The 17,122-nt window shown below is 50.7% G+C and overlaps 1 protein-coding gene and 1 long non-coding RNA gene across 7 annotated transcripts in view; one reads left to right on the top strand and one right to left on the bottom strand.

Annotated features, from left to right (window-relative positions):
• Positions 1-5,845, top strand: part of GRIA3 (glutamate ionotropic receptor AMPA type subunit 3) — a 152,750-nt gene extending 146,905 nt beyond the window's left edge. For 2 of the 5 annotated variants that reach the window (XM_055818052.1, XM_055818049.1), the window contains 2 exons: positions 4,725-4,972; positions 5,599-5,845. In XM_055818052.1, the coding sequence (XP_055674027.1) occupies positions 4,725-4,970 (246 nt within the window). In that variant the 3' untranslated portion in view covers positions 4,971-4,972; positions 5,599-5,845. Of the gene's footprint in view, positions 1-2,451; positions 2,567-4,724; positions 4,973-5,598 lie in introns of those variants that run through there. The other 3 variants (XM_055818050.1, XR_008749678.1, XM_055818051.1) reach the window with 3 other exon arrangements.
• A 2,169-nt stretch (positions 5,846-8,014) lies between these two features.
• On the bottom strand, positions 8,015-15,777 carry LOC129785565 (uncharacterized). Of its 2 annotated transcripts, XR_008749680.1 has the most exons (6): positions 15,644-15,777; positions 15,364-15,539; positions 14,192-14,277; positions 13,861-14,097; positions 9,134-9,222; positions 8,015-8,876 (listed from the first exon to the last, which is right to left on the bottom strand). It is a non-coding gene; the product is annotated as an uncharacterized LOC129785565 (long non-coding RNA). The 2 variants fall into 2 exon arrangements; XR_008749679.1 differs by having other exon boundaries at positions 15,364-15,777.
• Positions 15,778-17,122: the final 1,345 nt, after the last annotated feature.

The raw sequence follows: 17,122 nt of genomic DNA, 5'->3' as shown, positions 1-17,122 counted from the left end.
AGGGGAAAATTTGCACAATAAAATATGCGGGTAGGAGAAAAGGTGTTTATAACCTTCTCCCTATTGTTTGTGTATTCTCAGCTGCACAATGCTTTTCAAAGCGGAGAGATGCATTGCATAAAGTCTCTCCAAACTGGGTAGTTTTTAAATGAAATTTAAAATGAGAACACTGTTCTTTAAGCAATAATCCGCACAGCTCTTTCTGCTGGGCTTGTAACAAGTAGGTAAAGGCACCGTGGTTTGCACTGCAGTCCTGCATGGCTGCTTCCAGCACGTGTGCCCGGGGGTCACCGGGGGGTCGGCACAGCACCGCTGCCCAGGAGGGGCCACGGGGGTGGCTTGGCCAGGCCCTGGCTGGTCCCCATCCGCACCAACCAACGGGGTAGGTGCATTACCTGCAGCACCCCGGGCGTTTGCGGTGTCTGTGGAGCGTGCTTTGAACCCGTTGATGCTTTACAGCCCTGCCTATAGGTGGATGCAGAGGGAGCTGCGGTACAGCTGGTGTTCAGGGTGCCCCGGGCTCTGGCGGAGGGGCTCCGCGCCGCTGCCGGCCGAGCCTTCTGCCGTGCGCGGCGTGTCACTGCCGCCCGTCGGCTGCGGCCGGCTCGCTGCATACAGCCTTCCCGGGTTGATACTTCATTAGATTACAGCTGCTCCTTTAAAACAGCCATCTGACAAAAATAAACCCTTGGCTGGTGCCAAATGCCCTGTGCAGCCCAGGAGGAGTGGTGCTGCCTCTGGCCAGCCGGGAAGCTCTGCGGGCGTGGGCAGTGCCGGTATTGCCGCCGCTGGGGACCAGTGGCTCTCCCCACCTCGGTGGTGGTCCCCGTTTTTGCCCTCCCTGCTGGCCTGGGTAATGCCGGGCTGGGTCACGGCGGTGCAGCCTGTGGGGTGTTCAGCTTAGGAGCTCCGGGACATGCTCGTTTCCTCGTGGTACCCCACGGGCTGCCCGGGCTGGGCTGAGCACGGGGCTTGTCCCCTGCTCCGTGGGCTGCTGGCACCTCTCACCTGCTCTCCTCCCGACGGGCACGGAGCACCTCCGAGGGCAGCGCCATCCACATCAGCCACCCACAGGGCTCACGGCCACCTCGGAGGCAGCTTCTTGGCAGAGAAGGGAACGGGGCTTTTCTTCACCAGCTGCTTCCTCCGGTACCTACCTGCCCCAGGCACGGCAGGGCGCAGCTGGGGGCCGTGCTGCGAGCATCTCCCGAAGTGCCGCCGTGTAGTAAAGCTTGTAATTGAGGTGGTTTGTACAGGTTGTGCTGCTCTTTCCGCCCGGTCTCTTCTGCTCTGCAGAGTCCTGCGCTTGGGGCAGGGCTGGGGGAAAGGTGAGGGGCAGCGAGAGCGAGGGGTGAGGCTGGCAGCGGGGCTGAGCCGAGTCCCCTCCGCCGGCAGCAGGCGGGGATGGCTCCACAGTGGGGCATCTTGCAGGGCAGCCGTACAGTGTGTCTGCCTGGTGTCATCCCGTGCAAGGTGGCACAGCATGGCTGAGGGTAAGGACCCGTCCCTTTCCTCCCCACCAGCTGCCTCGCACAGCCATGGAGCAGGGATCAAAAGTTCAAGCAGGAGCAGGAACTGAAGATGGCCCTGATGTAGGGAGCCCTAGAGAACAGGCAGGAAAAACCCGAAGACATCACATGAGGAAATGGAACTGACAAAACCCAACCAAGGGCTCCTCAGGTGCTGCTTTCCCGCAGGGAAGGGACAGGCCAGCTCTGGTCTCCCTGGGCTTGCAGGCTCTTAGCAGACAGCTAACCTTCATCCTGCCAACATTTCCCACCCAGGGCACTCTCAGCCACAGTTTCCATGTTAATTTGTTTCATAAAGGTCTGCATTTGCTTATTTTCTGCTGCAGCTCCCTGGACCGGCGGTGTTCAGGATGCAGCACTCGCGGAGACTCCCAGCATGGCCCCTGCACAGCAACTGCAGGAGCGGGAGAATGGAATGGCCGTGATGGCTGGTGACACCTCCCTTGGTGGCATCCACCCTGGGGTCCTTTACTTTTCAGAGGCGGACACACCCCTGCACCCCCGGGTGTGGGGGGCTGCTGGGGGGCTGGGAGCGCTGGCTGACCCTGGGAAGGCAGGCTGGCTGGGCTGGGGGGCTTGCTCTCTGTTAGCGCAATACCAGGGTCCGGTTAGATCAAAGCCACCGTCATCCCTAAAGCTACTGCAGGCACCTGTGATTGTGCCAAAGTGGGAAATTGGCCTTGCTTTGTTTCTGCTACCTTCATTTAACAGTGAGTGCCGATTACTCAAAGCGATATGGGCAGGACCTGGTAATATAGCGTTGCTCTAGCGTTAACTTAAGGGGATGATCCAGTTGCCTGCAGTGTAAATATTGTGGCCAGGAACCCTGCTTTATCGCTTTGTATAGTTTTAAAGTAGTTTAAAGATTGAATAACATAAAATAACATAATATAATGTTATTTATGTTATTTCCCACGTGAAGAACTCCTGTAAACCTTGCAGTATTGAAACTCAGTGAACAAGGCATCTTAGACAAGCTGAAAAACAAATGGTGGTACGATAAGGGTGAATGTGGAGCCAAGGACTCCGGAAGTAAGGTCAGTCGCTGAAGGTCTTTTTGTACTGATTAGCAATCACATTTTGACCCACTGTTTGTTTATACAAAGAATGACTCTCAAAAGTTGATATTTACATTTTGAAGGTTGAAAGAAAAGCAATAGAAAAAAAAATAATTAAGTCTCTGAACGTGACAGCATTTTTCTTTTGTGCAGTAACAGACTGTAGTTGTAAGTATGTTTTACTATTTGAGTATTTGGCTAGAAAAACACAGAAAGAGAAGCCCCCAAAGCCTCCCAAGCTGGTGTCTTCATTTAAATGTGCACGTTTCAGCACAGCCAATGCGTATTGTTCAGGCCAGCATCCTTTCTTATTTTTAGTTTTATAGAAAAAAACACATTTTTGTTTCAAAATTGTGACTTAGATTCTTTACATGTCAGTTTGGGAAACAGCCACACGCTTGCTAAGGGTGGACGATTTCAGGACAGACCTGTGATAAGGAAAAAAACCCACCCTTCCTGCCCTGGTTCCCAATTCGATTTGAAATTGGTTTGATTTAAAAAGAAAAAAAAATATCTGGAAATACTATTGGTAACTCACAATATAAATGTTGTATATTCTTTTTGATTCTGCTTTGAACCATTTTGCTGCTGTACTGCCCTGTCCCACGCCGGCTACACTGCAGGGCCAGCCTCCTTGTGCAGGAGCGCTGGAGACCCCAGTGGAGATCCCACCCCTGAGGTGTCCGCTGGAACAACCCCATAGCCGCACACTTAAATGCAAGAAATATTTCTTTACACATGTCAGTTAAAAGAAAACACAGAGGATTATTTATTTTTTTTAATGCTTATAGAGCCATTGAGAAGAGCGCTGTAGAAGTGCTGGGCTTGTTGGAGTAAAGGACATTATCAAGGACACCAAGAGAAGGAGAAATCCAGCTCCAGCTGAAATCAGTCGCAGCCGAGTGCCTAACGCCTCTGGTGCCTGTGGAAGAGCTCTCTATAATCATTCAAACAGAAAACTATAATTTGGAAGCACCCTCTCAGTGTCAGAGGACTATTGCAAGTTCCATCAAAGCCAAAAATAAAAATTCATTGATTTCAGCTGGGCTGGAAGTTGCTTAGGGCATCACCCTGTGGCTGTTGTACGAGGTAAATTTGGGGTCATGGGACATCCGAATGCACAGCAGCTGCAGAAGGCAACGGTGATTGAGAAGGGGTGTAAATGAATCATACCTTTAGCTTCAACAGCAGGCTGTTGGCTACAACCGCATCTATCCAAACTGCCTGTGAAACGCACAGGCACTTACAAGGTAGATCCTATTTTATTCTGACTACGTGCAACTTTTGCTGTCCCTGGAGATGCTCATAAACCAAGCACCATCAGCAAGAGTCTTCCCAGGGCGCAGCCCCTTGCCACAGGGCTCCGGCCAGGCACCCTGCCCGCCGGCATCCCTCCCGCACCCAGCCAGCCAGCCCTGCAGCAGCAAAAGGGTTGCAGCTCTCTAATCCGCTTACAGAATCCCGGTTTTACAAATGCAAGCCTTCTCCCCCATCTGACATGTATTGAAGGAAGGTAAACCCTGGGCAGCATCTTTTTGTGTTGCAATGACCAGTTTTATTTGGTAACTCACCCTCCCTCGGTCACCACAGGTGCTAGTTTAGCTGAGGGCTCTGCTGCTTGACCTTAAAGTAACTGACCGTCTTCCTAGGGTGGTTTGGTGTGGTTTCTTTTTCATAACTGTTGGAAAAAAAAGGTAGATAAGTTTAGCAGCATCTCAATAATTTTATCTACATTCACCAAAACCGAGCGTGCAGTGGTTTGGGTTTTCCTTTGTCTCGTTTTATAGTGGCCTTTGGTAAAACCTGCTGTTCTACACAGCCACTGCTTTCCCCGTCGGAGCCTTCCCAAGGTGCCTCTGCCACCAGGGATGCTCGGCCGTAGCCAGGTTTGCTCTGGGATGCTGCAGGCCTGGGGAAGTCAGTGGCCAAAAAAAAATAAAAAAATCTCATCGCCTTGGAGTCGGCCAGGGTTTTGCCCGCTTTGGGTGGGAGACGGGGGGACAGCACCGAGCCACGAGCGGGACACTAAACGCTGTGAGCGTAGCTATTCCAGCTAGGGCTGAGTGCACATAGCCTGTTGTCTGTCTGCCTGCCTGCTCCTGGGTGCAAAACTAACAGCGTGGCTCGTTTCTCTTAGGACAAGACGAGCGCTCTGAGCCTGAGCAATGTGGCCGGGGTTTTCTATATCCTTGTGGGAGGCCTCGGGCTGGCCATGATGGTGGCACTCATCGAGTTCTGCTACAAGTCGCGGGCCGAGTCCAAGCGAATGAAACTCACCAAGAACACGCAGAACTTCAAACCTGCTCCTGCCACCAACACCCAGAATTACGCTACGTACAGAGAAGGCTACAACGTGTACGGAACAGAAAGTGTGAAAATCTAGGGGTACGGCTACGGGCCAGGAACCGAAACCCTCTGGGTTTTCTTCCTTCCTTCTTTTCTTTCTTTCTTTCCTTCTTTCTTTCTTTCTTTCTCTTTTCAAGGGGTGTGTGCTCTTTTGTTGTGTGCCTCCCCCAGCGGACTGCTGCAAAAGGGCTTTTCAGACATCGGCCGGTGGCAGCCTCAGAGCTGGTACACATGATTTAAATTCCTCCCCTGCACAGAAGTAAGCTGGGTACCTTGGGCCTGCATTACAAACAGCGATAGCTGGCTTTGTGCTGAAGTAACTCCTCTCTCCAGCGCTGGGCTAGTTTCAGCACATAAAAAAGTGTTTTGTTAATTGCTTTAAAAATTACCGTAAGCAGGAGGCGCATCTCTCTGGCCAGTCACCTCTTCCCCTTTATTTTTCAAGCTATAATCAGGTCAGGTAAGTGCTTTTAGGAAGTCTCAAAAAAAACCTACAGTAGAGCAATAAAGTCTGCGCTAGAAATGCCGTTTTCTAAAGTGTGAAAGGCAGAGCTGAACTGCCGAAAAGCAACTCTGGCAAAGCCTGGTTAGCCCATCGCCCACAGACTGCGCCTCCCTGCCCCTTGCTGCCGGGCAGTGATGAAATCTTTCTGGTTTTATTATAGATCCTCACCCTGACAGCACGCAAGAGGAGAAGCAGCAGAGAATGTGGCTACTTCATGGATTTGGACCACCTGAGCCAGTCGTACTCTCTCTGAGGTGTCAGGCATGACACGCATTGATGATGGTGCAATGTACTTTTAATAGGGAAAAACTGATATTTTTTCCTTCAGTGCCTTATGGAAGACTCTGAGACTCACAACAATGCAAACCATCACCGAAATATTCTTGCTTTGCTTGAAATAAGAAAAAGTAAAAAGAAGAAAAGAGAAAAGAGGAGAGAAAAGAAAAAAGAAAAGGAAAAGAAAAAAGATTAAAAAGAAAAAAGGAACGAGAAAAGAAGGAAAGGAAAGAAAAGAGAAAAGAATAAAAAGAGAAAAGAGAAGGAGAAAAAGGAAAGGAAAAGACTGGTAACAAGATATTAGTATGTGAAAAAAATTTCTTGTAAAAAAATCAGTGCAACAAAAGCCATTCTTTGATACCACTGCACAGTAAATGAACTTGTGTCCTGAAAGCAAACCGCAGCTGGTTTCATCAGCCACCCCAATCGTATCAAATTATGAAACTCCTCCTGACACAAAGCCTCAGAAATCTGCTGCGTGCGAACATGGACTGGCCTGTCACTGCTTGTATGAGCTGATGTCAAGATGTTTCAGTATTTACTTACCAGTGGTGTGATTTTATTTTTTTTCCGAGCCACTCTCCAGCTAATTTGAGCAATTTTGTATAGCAGTAAAAGGTGTAACACCTGAAGAAAAGAATCTGTGCATTAAAGCCAGTTGAGGTCAATGACTGTGAATCTGTAAATCCAAAAGAAAGTAATTTGTGGAACTGCATGTCTTGCTTCCAGATCAGTAAATTAATTTCTTGACAAGGTAGCTAAAGTGTGGGCAGAAAATATTGCATTCCTTTTTTTTTTTTTTTTTTAAACTATCATCAGGCATACCTACAGGTGCTTTATTAAAATGACATTGGGTGGCTTTTAAGAAAAAGAAAAAAAAAAAAAAAGCTACTTGCTGTTTAGGTTCAGACCATATATCTCTTTTCTTGCTGCGCATTTGCATTTTAATTCACTATTTAATATCAAGCAATGAAGCAAGAGAAGTGCAGGTTAGTTTTGCCCAGCCTGCTTCTGCTTCACCCGAGTTCTCCCACAACTAGCACTGTGCTCAGCTAATGCTTCTCGGTAACGGTCCTTTTACAACAGAAGTAAGGAAAGAGGATAGTAACTCAAATTAGAGCTGCAGTTCCAGAGTAATATTAAGCGATCTAACATGACTCCTGCTCGTACTGTTATATTATACCGGCTCCTGCCAACTCTTGTTTCATGGCTACTGGTGAGAGGATGCTCCCGTCCTTGCCCTCTCCTTGCAGAGAACACCGCGCTCCAGCCAGCACTGCTACAGGTAGGGGCTCACTATTACTCACATCCAACGTCTTAGCAGCAGCATTTCAGCCTTGAACCTCTGCCCGGAAACTACTTAACTTCATCTTTTAAATAAAAATAAATAAATAAATAAATAAATAAATAAAAAAAGCAAAAGAAAAAAAAAAAAAACGCAACCACACCTTTAAACATATTGTCAGTCACCTGGGAAATGTTCAATGGAATATCTGCATACTAATTACCTCTAATCGACAATATGTATTTTCTGTAGTTTACTATAGAGTTTTATTTCATCAGTAACATACAATGAAAAAGGAAAATCATTTAAAGCAGTCTGACCCTTAGGCATTTAGTTTGCTGATGATAGATTTGAACTTTTAATAGGATTTAAAAAAAAAAAAATACGGGGAAATTCTTGTTAAAAATAAGTATTTCCAACAAAATGTAATATAAAATAATTTTAAAAGCTCATAGGAGAATAATTTATTGATCAAGTTTTTAACAAGATATTGACAAAAATTGTTGGTTTGTTTTCATTTTCTTTTCATGAAACTGTGATTTTTTTTTCAACTTCTGAACGCAATCACGTCCCCAGCAAGGGCGAGCTAAAGCTGTGCAGTTATGAGATGTATTTAAAACAAACATTTTTCTTAAAAGCTGTATAAAAGATGTATGTTTATCAGATCAATTTTTAAGAGTGGAGGCTTCACACCGGTGAAGGGAGTTTGGTAAATGGTTCGATATTTTTTAAACTTGCATGTAAAGCTAAAACAAAACGTGTTGAGTGCTTACCAATTCCAGCTACCAACTTCAAGCTATCGGAAGTTCGGCAGTAGTCTCACGTTGATTTGTTTCCGTATATTTTTTCATTTGTTTTGCTTTGGGGGATTTGGGGGTTCTTTCCTTTTTCTACTTTTTTCCCTCCTTTTTTTTTTTTTTTTTTTTTTTTTGTAATTTAAGTTCCTATTTTTGGTCGTTGAAACTGCACTTCAGTGAGCAGAAAAATTGCCAAGCAAACTAATGGCTGTAAAAGCATAAACTGCATGTGTGGGCATCAATTACTGAGCCTCATTTTAATGAGGTATTGTACAAAGAGTTTTAATACATTTTGTAAATAAAACTGTAAAGAAAAAAAAAAAAATGAAAGAGCCCACTGATCTTTTCACCAGAGGAGAGAGAATCCCTGCCTCCTGATATCCCTTTGGCCAGGAAGCTCACCTCGCTCTCTTTGGGATGCCCTGCAGGTATTTTGTTTGGGGCAGAGGATGCCACTGATGCTTCACCCACACCACTGAACAGAGGATGCTGCTGGGAAATGTGTGTTTCCGTTTCCGTGCCCTGCAAACTATTTTTTTTTTTTCTTGCTGAGATAAAACTGGTTGATTGTGGCCAGGTCTGAAGGGCATCCTGCAGGGAAGGGGGGAAGGGGCAAGAGAGAGCCCCTGGGGCTGCAGCCAGGGAGGGGGATGCTATGCCCTGCCCCTGCAGTGGGCACCAGTGCAGGTAAATAAATTCCTCAAATGTTGACTATATAGATGTCTTTTCCTGCAATTCCCACATTTTTAGCAATGCTTTTTTTTAAAAAAAAAAAGAACAAAAAAACCCACCCAACACCCAACATTGCAGCTGGTCCTGACTCTAATTTATTGAGCTTACCTCTGCCAGAGTTCGGTTTTTCCAAGTCGCCACAAGCAATGAACCATAGGAAGTAATCTCAGTACGAAACAACCGATGTGCTCCCAATCGCACCCATCAGGGGTACCCCCAGCCAACCAACCTCGTGGTCCCCATCAAGAACCAGCTCCCACCGTGCTCCCTGGGCACCACAGGCAGTGCTCCCCTGTGAGCTGGAGCAGCACACGGCTTCATTTGGGTGGCTGGGGATGTAGAGATCATCTGAAAAAGAAAAATCCAACATCAAAGGGCTTGGGCAGATAGCGCTGCTGGTGGGCATGGGACCTGAGTCACCACTTGGTACCTGCTGGCAAAGTTCACCCTGAAGCCCAACCAGACAAGCTGCCTGGACATCCCTTTGGTGGGACCTCAGGGAAAAACATGCATGGCGGTCACATTGATACCTTTCCCCAGTGGGCAGCCTCTAATGGCAGAGACATTAGGGTCTTGTTTAGGGTTCTTGACATTTAGGGTCCCACCTTGGCTCTTGGTGCATGTGAGCGCAGCGGTGGGATGCAGGGGCTGAGCCCTTCTGTGCGTCTTCAGCCAGGTCTTCAGCAAAACAAGCCTAGGAATAAGCAAGGGCTAAGTAAAAGCAGTAAACAATTATTTGACCCTAAAGGGCTGAAGGTTTCAGGTTGGTTAGGGGGTGAGAAGAGGGCTCGGTGCAGGGCCAGCCCTACTGCAGGGACACAGCATCCCTCACCTTGGCCTTGGGGGGAGCCCTCGCTGAAATGAGCCTATTTATATGTAAAGTGCCCACACAACGAATGCAGGGAGGCATGAAAAAAATACTGTTCTGTCCTTTATCTTTCATTTCACATTCAACGACCAGGCCAACATGAGTGGGCTACACTTTTCTAGAGCGCAGTCCTGAGCTGCTCCCGACGGGATGCTGAGCGATGCTCCCATCGCCGGGTACCCACCGCAACGTGCCGCTGCTGGCGGGGCTTGACTTGCCTGCAGAGCCCCAGCATCGAGCTGGGAGAGTGAGAGCCACAGGGCAATGGAGGCTGCTGGCTAACTAACCCTGGCACGGCGCCACCAAATCCCAGCAAAATGGGTGTGAAGTTTTGTCCATAAATATGCATCAGGCTGAACGAGGGTGGGGGACAGCCCCACGCGGGGCCATGGCCACAGGGATGAGGTGCAGGAGCAGGTCCTGCCATCCTGGGGCTGACGGGGCCCCGGAGCCTCCCTGGGCTGCAGGGATGGTGCACGTTGGGCCAAAACCCTGGACTTTGCAACAACACGCTGCAGCAAAGGCAGGACAGCTAGTGCCGCATCCCAGGGACGCGGGCTTCTAACACACCCCAAAGTGGCTTCGCCTCTAGACTTTTGGAGGGAAATAATATCAAGAAAAATTCAGAGTGAGCCATGCAGCTTCCAGAGCCATCGTGGGAGCAAAATGAGCCCAAACTGTGTTCAAGTTCAAACCTAAAAAAACCCAAACTGGTAGCAGCAAAGAGTACATCCGACAACAAAATAACACTAACAAACCGTAGCACAACTCCCACTGTATTATTATGGCGTAGTTTTCCTTCCAAGGTTTTGTGCAAAGCACTACAACATTATTTTATTAAAAAAATATTATTTATGGTTATTAAAATAATAATACGTCATGGTTATTAAAATTAAATTACAAAATGTCTTTGGTGCTCAGATTCATCATCTCAGTCTGGAAAATTGACTCTATTTTGCAGGCGGCAATACATAAACAAGCTCCAGATAATGATAGCTCTATTCAATTAAACTCAAGGATTTAAGTACAGAGATAATATTTTCATGGATATTATAAATTTCAAAGTAATATTAACTCATAACGTAATACATCTAAAATTGGTGTCAGGAAGGACAGTGCCCAGAGGAGCAGCAGCGCCCATCCCCAACACGCGCTGTGCTTGGTGCCCCCACGTCACCGGGGCTGCAGGGGAGGCCCAGGCTGGTGTCACACCATGGGCTAACGCCGGTGGCGTTGGGGTAGCCACTGCCATAGCTCACCTGGCCCAGGAGCCCCAGGCTGGAGCCCCACCACCCAGTGTGGTGCCCGACAGGGAGGCTCAAAGCCCACCAGCAGCCCTGCTCTGGCTCTGCGCCCAGGCTCTCTGCATTTCACGTCATCGCTAGAGCAGGGTTTGTAGCATGGCGGCATTGCTGCAAGAGCACCGGCAGCACGTTCCAGCTTCCCGCAGGGGCAGCAGCGGCAGCTGCCCCGCGAGGAGAGGAGCAGCCGGGCACCGTGCTGGTACCTGGGGAGGGGAGTTGGAGCAAAGGAGCTGCCATCCCCACCTTAAGGCCAGCAAACCCCCCGCCCCATCCCTGCCACCAGGCTCTCCATCCCTGCTCCTGCCTAGCATAGCTGCTAAGGCACGGCACGGCTTTGGGGGCCACTGAGGCAGCGGCAGCCTGACGCGCTGGGTGCCCGTGCGGCCGCAGGCTGACACCGAGAGCGGGATAATGAAACCTTCGTGCGCACACCAAGTATTTATTTATTGCCTTTTCAAACATTGAAGCGTTAGCCCTAAATTATTTATGATAGCTATGGCATTTTAGGATGACAGGCCATCTTGCAGAAGAGCAAGAGGACAAGCTCCTACTCCACGGTAACTTGTAATCAGGAGAGCAGGAAGGGCAGGCAGAGCGGGGAAGGCGTCGGGAGAAGCGGGGAGAGGGGAGGCCAGGATGAGCAGAGGCTTTCCAGCGGCACAGAGGCTTTCCTGGCTGCCGAAGAGGCTGGTGACATCGCCAGCAGAGCTGACAGCTAAAGGTGAGCTCCGAGCCAATTTGCAGCAGCAGACAAGGATTGACACAAGGATGAGCAGCGGCACCTGCTCTGTCCCAGCAAACGCTTACAGGGGATTCTCCCATCATGTTTGTTGCAATTTCAGGCCTTGCTGTCTTTACCCCAGTGCTGCGGCAGACACCAAGCATGGGCGACAGGCGCTGGCTCTGGGAGGGGGCTGGGGCTGGGAGAGGGGGAGCTGGGTGCAGGCTGGGGGGCGGGGGTGAGCCACCCTCCCAGTGTGGGGGCCTGAGCTGTGGCTGCTCCCCGAAGGGTTGGCAGGGACCCAGGCAGGTCCCCCAGCCCTGACAGCAGAGCCGGGGCAAGGCACATAAAACCTATAAAAAATGCACAACACAAACCACAGCCAGGACGCCGGTAATGACTGGTGCTTTAGATAATGTTTAGCATATAAATAAAGTAATTGACCAATTAATGAGCGCGTGGCAGATGCTTGATACGCTGCAAGGAGTAGGAAAACGTATGATGTAACATCAGAAATCGATGAAAGGCACGGAAAAGCGGCGCTGCAGGCAGTGCCTGCCCGCCGGGGCTGGGGGGGCCGGGGGCCGCCCTCCTGCGGGCACCGAGCGGGACAGGGGCGGCCCGGGGGGGCGCCTGGAAGCCGCGGGGGAGGGGCCGGCCACCCCCCTGGCCCCCGCTGCCCGGTGCAAAAAAGCACCGTCTGGGCCCCGAGGAGCGGCGTGTGGCCCCGGGGCTGCCCAACCCCCCCCCCCCCGCGGTGCTCTGAGTGCCCGCGGTGCTGTGCCCCCCCCCCCCAGCGGTGCTGCCCCCCCCCCCCGCGGTGCTGTGCCCCCCCCCCCCAGCGGTGCTGCCCCCCCCCCCGCGGTGCTGTGCCCCCCCCCCCAGCGGTGCTGCTCCCCCCCCGCGGTGCTGTGCCCCCCCCCCCCCCCCAGCGGTGCTGCCCCCCCCCCCCCCGCGGTGCTGTGCCCCCCCCCCCCGCGGTGCTGTGCCGCCCCCCGCGGGGAAGCCCCTCACAGCCCCGCGGGGCAGCAGCGGGACGCGGCCGCTGCCGGTGCCCGGAGCAACACTGACATGCAGCGGCCGCTCGGGGTGGGAAGCGCCGCTGCCCCCCCCTACCCCCGGCCCCCGCAGAGCCCCCGGCCCCCGCAGAGCCCCCGAGCCCCCGTCGCTGCCAGCCCCAGCCCCCAGAGCCCCCCCTGCAGCTCCCCGCCCCCTCCCAGAGCCCCAGCACCCCCGAAGCCCCAGCCCTGGCAGGCTGAACCCCCTTGGAGCCCTGGCCCCTGCAGACCCCAGCCCAGGGGTCTCTGTGCCCATCCACATGCTTGGGAGACTCCCAAGCCCAGCAGGACCCCATAGGAAAGGGGGGTCCCAGGAGCCCATCCGCTTCCAGTCCAGCAGCACCCAGGCTGGGCACCCGTTCAAGCCCACCTCCATTTGCCCAGCGCCCCCCCGCCAGCAGCTGTCACCCCTTTCAGGCTGGCATTTTCGGAGAGGGAGGTGTTTGCTGTGTGCTCAGGGAGCAGATTTTAATATCATTCAAAGCTTTTTAACAACTACTGGATTTGAATTCCAAATATGGACTGAGCAGACTAATTACCAAAAACCTACAAAATTAATGTAAGAGCCACAGTTTGATCTGAGGCAAATAAATATAAATGATATTTATTTAATATTCCCCTGCCCTTTAAACAAGGGAAGTTTGCCATAGTCAGGCAAAATAGCTTATTATAAAATAGCTGAAGCTATGACCTATCACAGATGCTGCCGATTACACGGAGTGATTAGAACATCACATCAGACAGGCCACACCACAAATGGGGTTTAATCCACGGGTGCTTTGTAGCAGGTTTTCCCCCGGACCGTGGGCCCGGACGGTGGCAGGGTGCAGTGCTGGAGCTCCTCTCTCACCTGCCCACTGACCCCCAGTTTCCATTCAAGGTCTTTGGACTGCCCCCCCCACCACCACCACGAGCTGTATACAGCTCCCACCACCAGGCACCCCTAAACACTCCCTGGTGTCTCCTCACATCCAGCTGAGTCCCTGCAGAGAGCCACACAGGGGAGAACACACAGCTTGGTTTTGACAAGTTTTTTTGGGGGGGACACACACAAAACCCTCCCATAGGCATGAACTTGGTGAGACACTGTCCCCACAGCCCCCCTGGGGCAGCCAGGGCAGGGCAGGGCACAGCTGGAGTTCTCACCTACAACGTGCTGGCACAAAGGTCAGCGATTCCTTTCTGCCCGCCGCAGTTTGCTCCCAATGTAGCTCTACGCTTGCCACGCCAGCAACAGGGTGAGCATCCTGCATCCCGCATCCCTCATCCCACATCCCTTCTCCTTGCCCACCACCGCTGAGCACCCCGCCAGCCGGCAGCCCAGGTGAGGGACCAGCCCTCCTGCTGGGGCAGCATTTTTTAAATGATTGTTTCAACTCACCTTTAGGCATCTGGGCTGACAGCTAGTCCTCCTGTTCCATTCGGAGGTCACCGCAGGAGGTCCCAGGGGGACCTTTTTCTTCACCCATCTCGGTGTGACAGCTCCCGGGGGGGATCGACTGCTGCAGCCCCAGCTGGCTGCCTCGTGCACACCCGACCGCAGCCTCAACTTACTCACATACCAATAAATTCCAAGGACTAGGGTGACTTTGATGGAAGTATTTCATTTTAGACTGCCCTAATGAGTTAATTAAAAGTGCCTGAGTATTTAGCTTGGATACTCACCTTTTTTGTAATTCTTCCTCACCTCTAATGAGGTGGGTAACTCTCACCTGATTCCCTTCCCAATTTGTCTGTGTCTTTCTTGCACTGCAGGACAAAGGTTTGTAATTTTCTCTGATTCATTCAGAAGTCACCTCTAATTAATAAGGACAAAGCTCATCAGAAGAGCTTTACCAATCAAGTCTATAAGCACCGCAATTTCTTAATATTCGGTATTTTCACATACAGCCAGATTCCCAGATTACTGAAGGCACTAACTGACCAGATCACAGAGGCACCGGGGATGCTCAAGTTTTGGTCCAAGTTCCCTTTCTCTGGATTATATTTAAAACAAAACAAAACAACCCCAAAAAAAGACCACAAAACCAACCATCCCAAACCCACACAATATTTAAAAGACAAGTAAGTCTCTGTGTTCAATAGTACTAACACTCGATACAAAAAGGCTATTTTTTTATCATTATAGTCAGCAAATCCCACAATCACAGGACGGTCAGGGTTGGGAGGGACCCCTGGAGACCACCCAGTGCAGCCCCCTGCTACAGCAGGGTCACCTACAGCAGGTTGCACAGTCACGGCCAGGCGGGCTGGGAACGTCTCCAGAGCAGGAGCCCCCAGACCCTCTCTGGGCAGCCTGTCCCAGGGCTCTGCCACCCTCGGGGTGAAGAACTCCTTCCTCCCGTTCAGCTGGAACCGCCTGTGCTGCGGTTTGTGCCCGCTGCCCCTCGTCCTGTCGCTGGGCTCCACTGGGGAGAGCCCGGCCCCATCCTCTTGACACTCGCCCTGAAGATGTTTGTAGGCACTGATGAGACCCCTCTCAGCCTGCCCTTCTCCAGGGTACCCAGGCCCAGCTCCCTCAGCCTCCCCTCACAAGGGAGATGCTCCAGCCCCCTCATCGTCTTTGCAGCCCTCCACTGGACCCTCTCCAGCAGTTCCCTGGCCCTCTTGAACTGGGGAGCCCAGCACTGGGCCCAGCACTCCGGATGTGGCCTCACCAGGGCAGAGCAGAGGGGGCGGACCACCTCCCTGGACCTGCTGGCCATGCGCCTCCCAACGTTCCCCAGGATCCCACTGGCCTCCTTGCCCACATGGGCACACTGCTGGCCCATGGGCAACTTGCTGTCCACCGGGACTCCCAGATCCCCACAGAGCTGTCCCCAGCAGGTCAGCCCCAGCCTGTACTGGTATATGGGGCTGCTCCTACCCAGGTGCAGGACCTTACACTGGCCTTTGTTGGACTTCATGAGGTTCCTCTTGGCTCAGCTCTCCAGCCTGGCCAGGTCTCACTGGATGGCAGCGCAGCCTCTGGGGTATCAGCCACTCCTCCCAGTTTTGCTTCATCCGCAAACTTGCCGAGGGTATGCTCCATCCCTTCATCCGGGTCACTGACGAAATATTCTATTTGCCAAAGGATTGGTTTTGTTAATGTTGAATCCATGCAAAAAATCTATTTCTAAACACTCCTGGGAATAAACCGAATTGATTTGCTTTGTGGACGGTACCTGTAGGCCAAGATCATCTCCTGCAATTAAAAATGCATCGTTAGCACGCCTCACAAGGCAGTAATTTTTAAGCATGCACATGCTAAATCTCCTCTCAGTCCTGTCATCTACTTTAGTGTCAACAGTGTCACGCACTCAGGCGTGGCCATAGCTCAGATCCCCGTCACCTCTGAAAACACCCAGGCTCATCGCCTCAGGCAGACAGGGGCACGCCAAAGGAGTTCTTAAACTGAAAAACAAAATTCTCAAGGAAGAAAAAAAAATTGCTATCTTGCAGTTATTGAAAAGTTGTCAGCAAAACTCTTGCCCCACCGCGCCACCGATGTTGTGAACCGCCCATTGTTTCAACCACCAGTTAAAACAACTAATTCATGCTGAAGGTTCATTAGGCTCGACACTGTTAAAAGACACTATCAGTTCAGTACACAGCATAGCTCACACATTCCACTGTTTTAAAATAGTCATTATAAGCAAATTCTGAACAAACAGCAATTGAGCCCCATCAGCTTGACCTGCTGCTGATGTGCAGACAGACTCCTGGCTGTCACTGAAGATGGCTCCTCAGCAAAGAAATGACTCAGAAAATCAAGCTCCTTACATATATATATATATATATATTATTTTTTTTTTTGGATAGGGGAGAGCAGGGCAGGAAAAAGCAATACAGGTGTGGTGCTCCATACAGAGCAAACCAGTGTTGCTTAAACACAGCATACAGCAATCAACTTACCATTTCAACTAGGATTTAAGTTTTTTATGTCCTCTTTCTGAGAAAATGCTTTTATACACTTCCCCTGAGCAAGCCCCATTTCCCAGACCTGTTTCAATAAGGACCAATCTCCTCGCATAAACTTAAGTTGATTTGTATCAGTTTCACTAATGAGCATCAATGAACTTCTTTCTGGCAGAGGACATGGCCAACAGAAAGCATTTATGGCATCACTGCTGCTGCAAGCACGGTGCTCAGCAGAATTACGGGCAACGGAGCCCGGTGTGGATGGCAGCGGTTACAAACCACCGCAGGCCAGCAGGCAGGATGGATTTTCTGCTTGCCAATCTGAAAACGTAACCCTGAAAAACAATGATCATCCCCCTCCCATTAGAGATCATAAAATAAGGAGAACACACTCCTTTTTCTAATAATTCCCAGTATTTATAGGGCCTGGAATTCATTACAATGCTGGGAGAAGTCATACTGACAAGAGCTCTCACTTTTGTTACCAAGATCACCACTTCACAACACTTAAGCCACTTAGATCCCACACACCTCTCTAAGGAACCGGTCCTTAACTTGCATGACTTCATCTTTTTTAAAAAAAAAATTGAAATTAAAAAGTGATTACAATTAGCTTTCTATTTGCCATGCCTGTTAAAAATAAAGGAAAACTTCACCCCAGCCTTTTGGGCAGCGGCTGTGGCAGCTCTCACAACTTCTGCTCACCGTCTTCTGAAGCTGCACGAGGACCAAGGCTGTAAGGC

The sequence above is a fragment of the Falco peregrinus genome, chromosome 13, assembly GCF_023634155.1.
Source record: "Falco peregrinus isolate bFalPer1 chromosome 13, bFalPer1.pri, whole genome shotgun sequence".
Classification (NCBI taxonomy): domain Eukaryota; kingdom Metazoa; phylum Chordata; class Aves; order Falconiformes; family Falconidae; genus Falco; species Falco peregrinus.
This window is presented reverse-complemented; position numbering and strand designations above follow the sequence as displayed.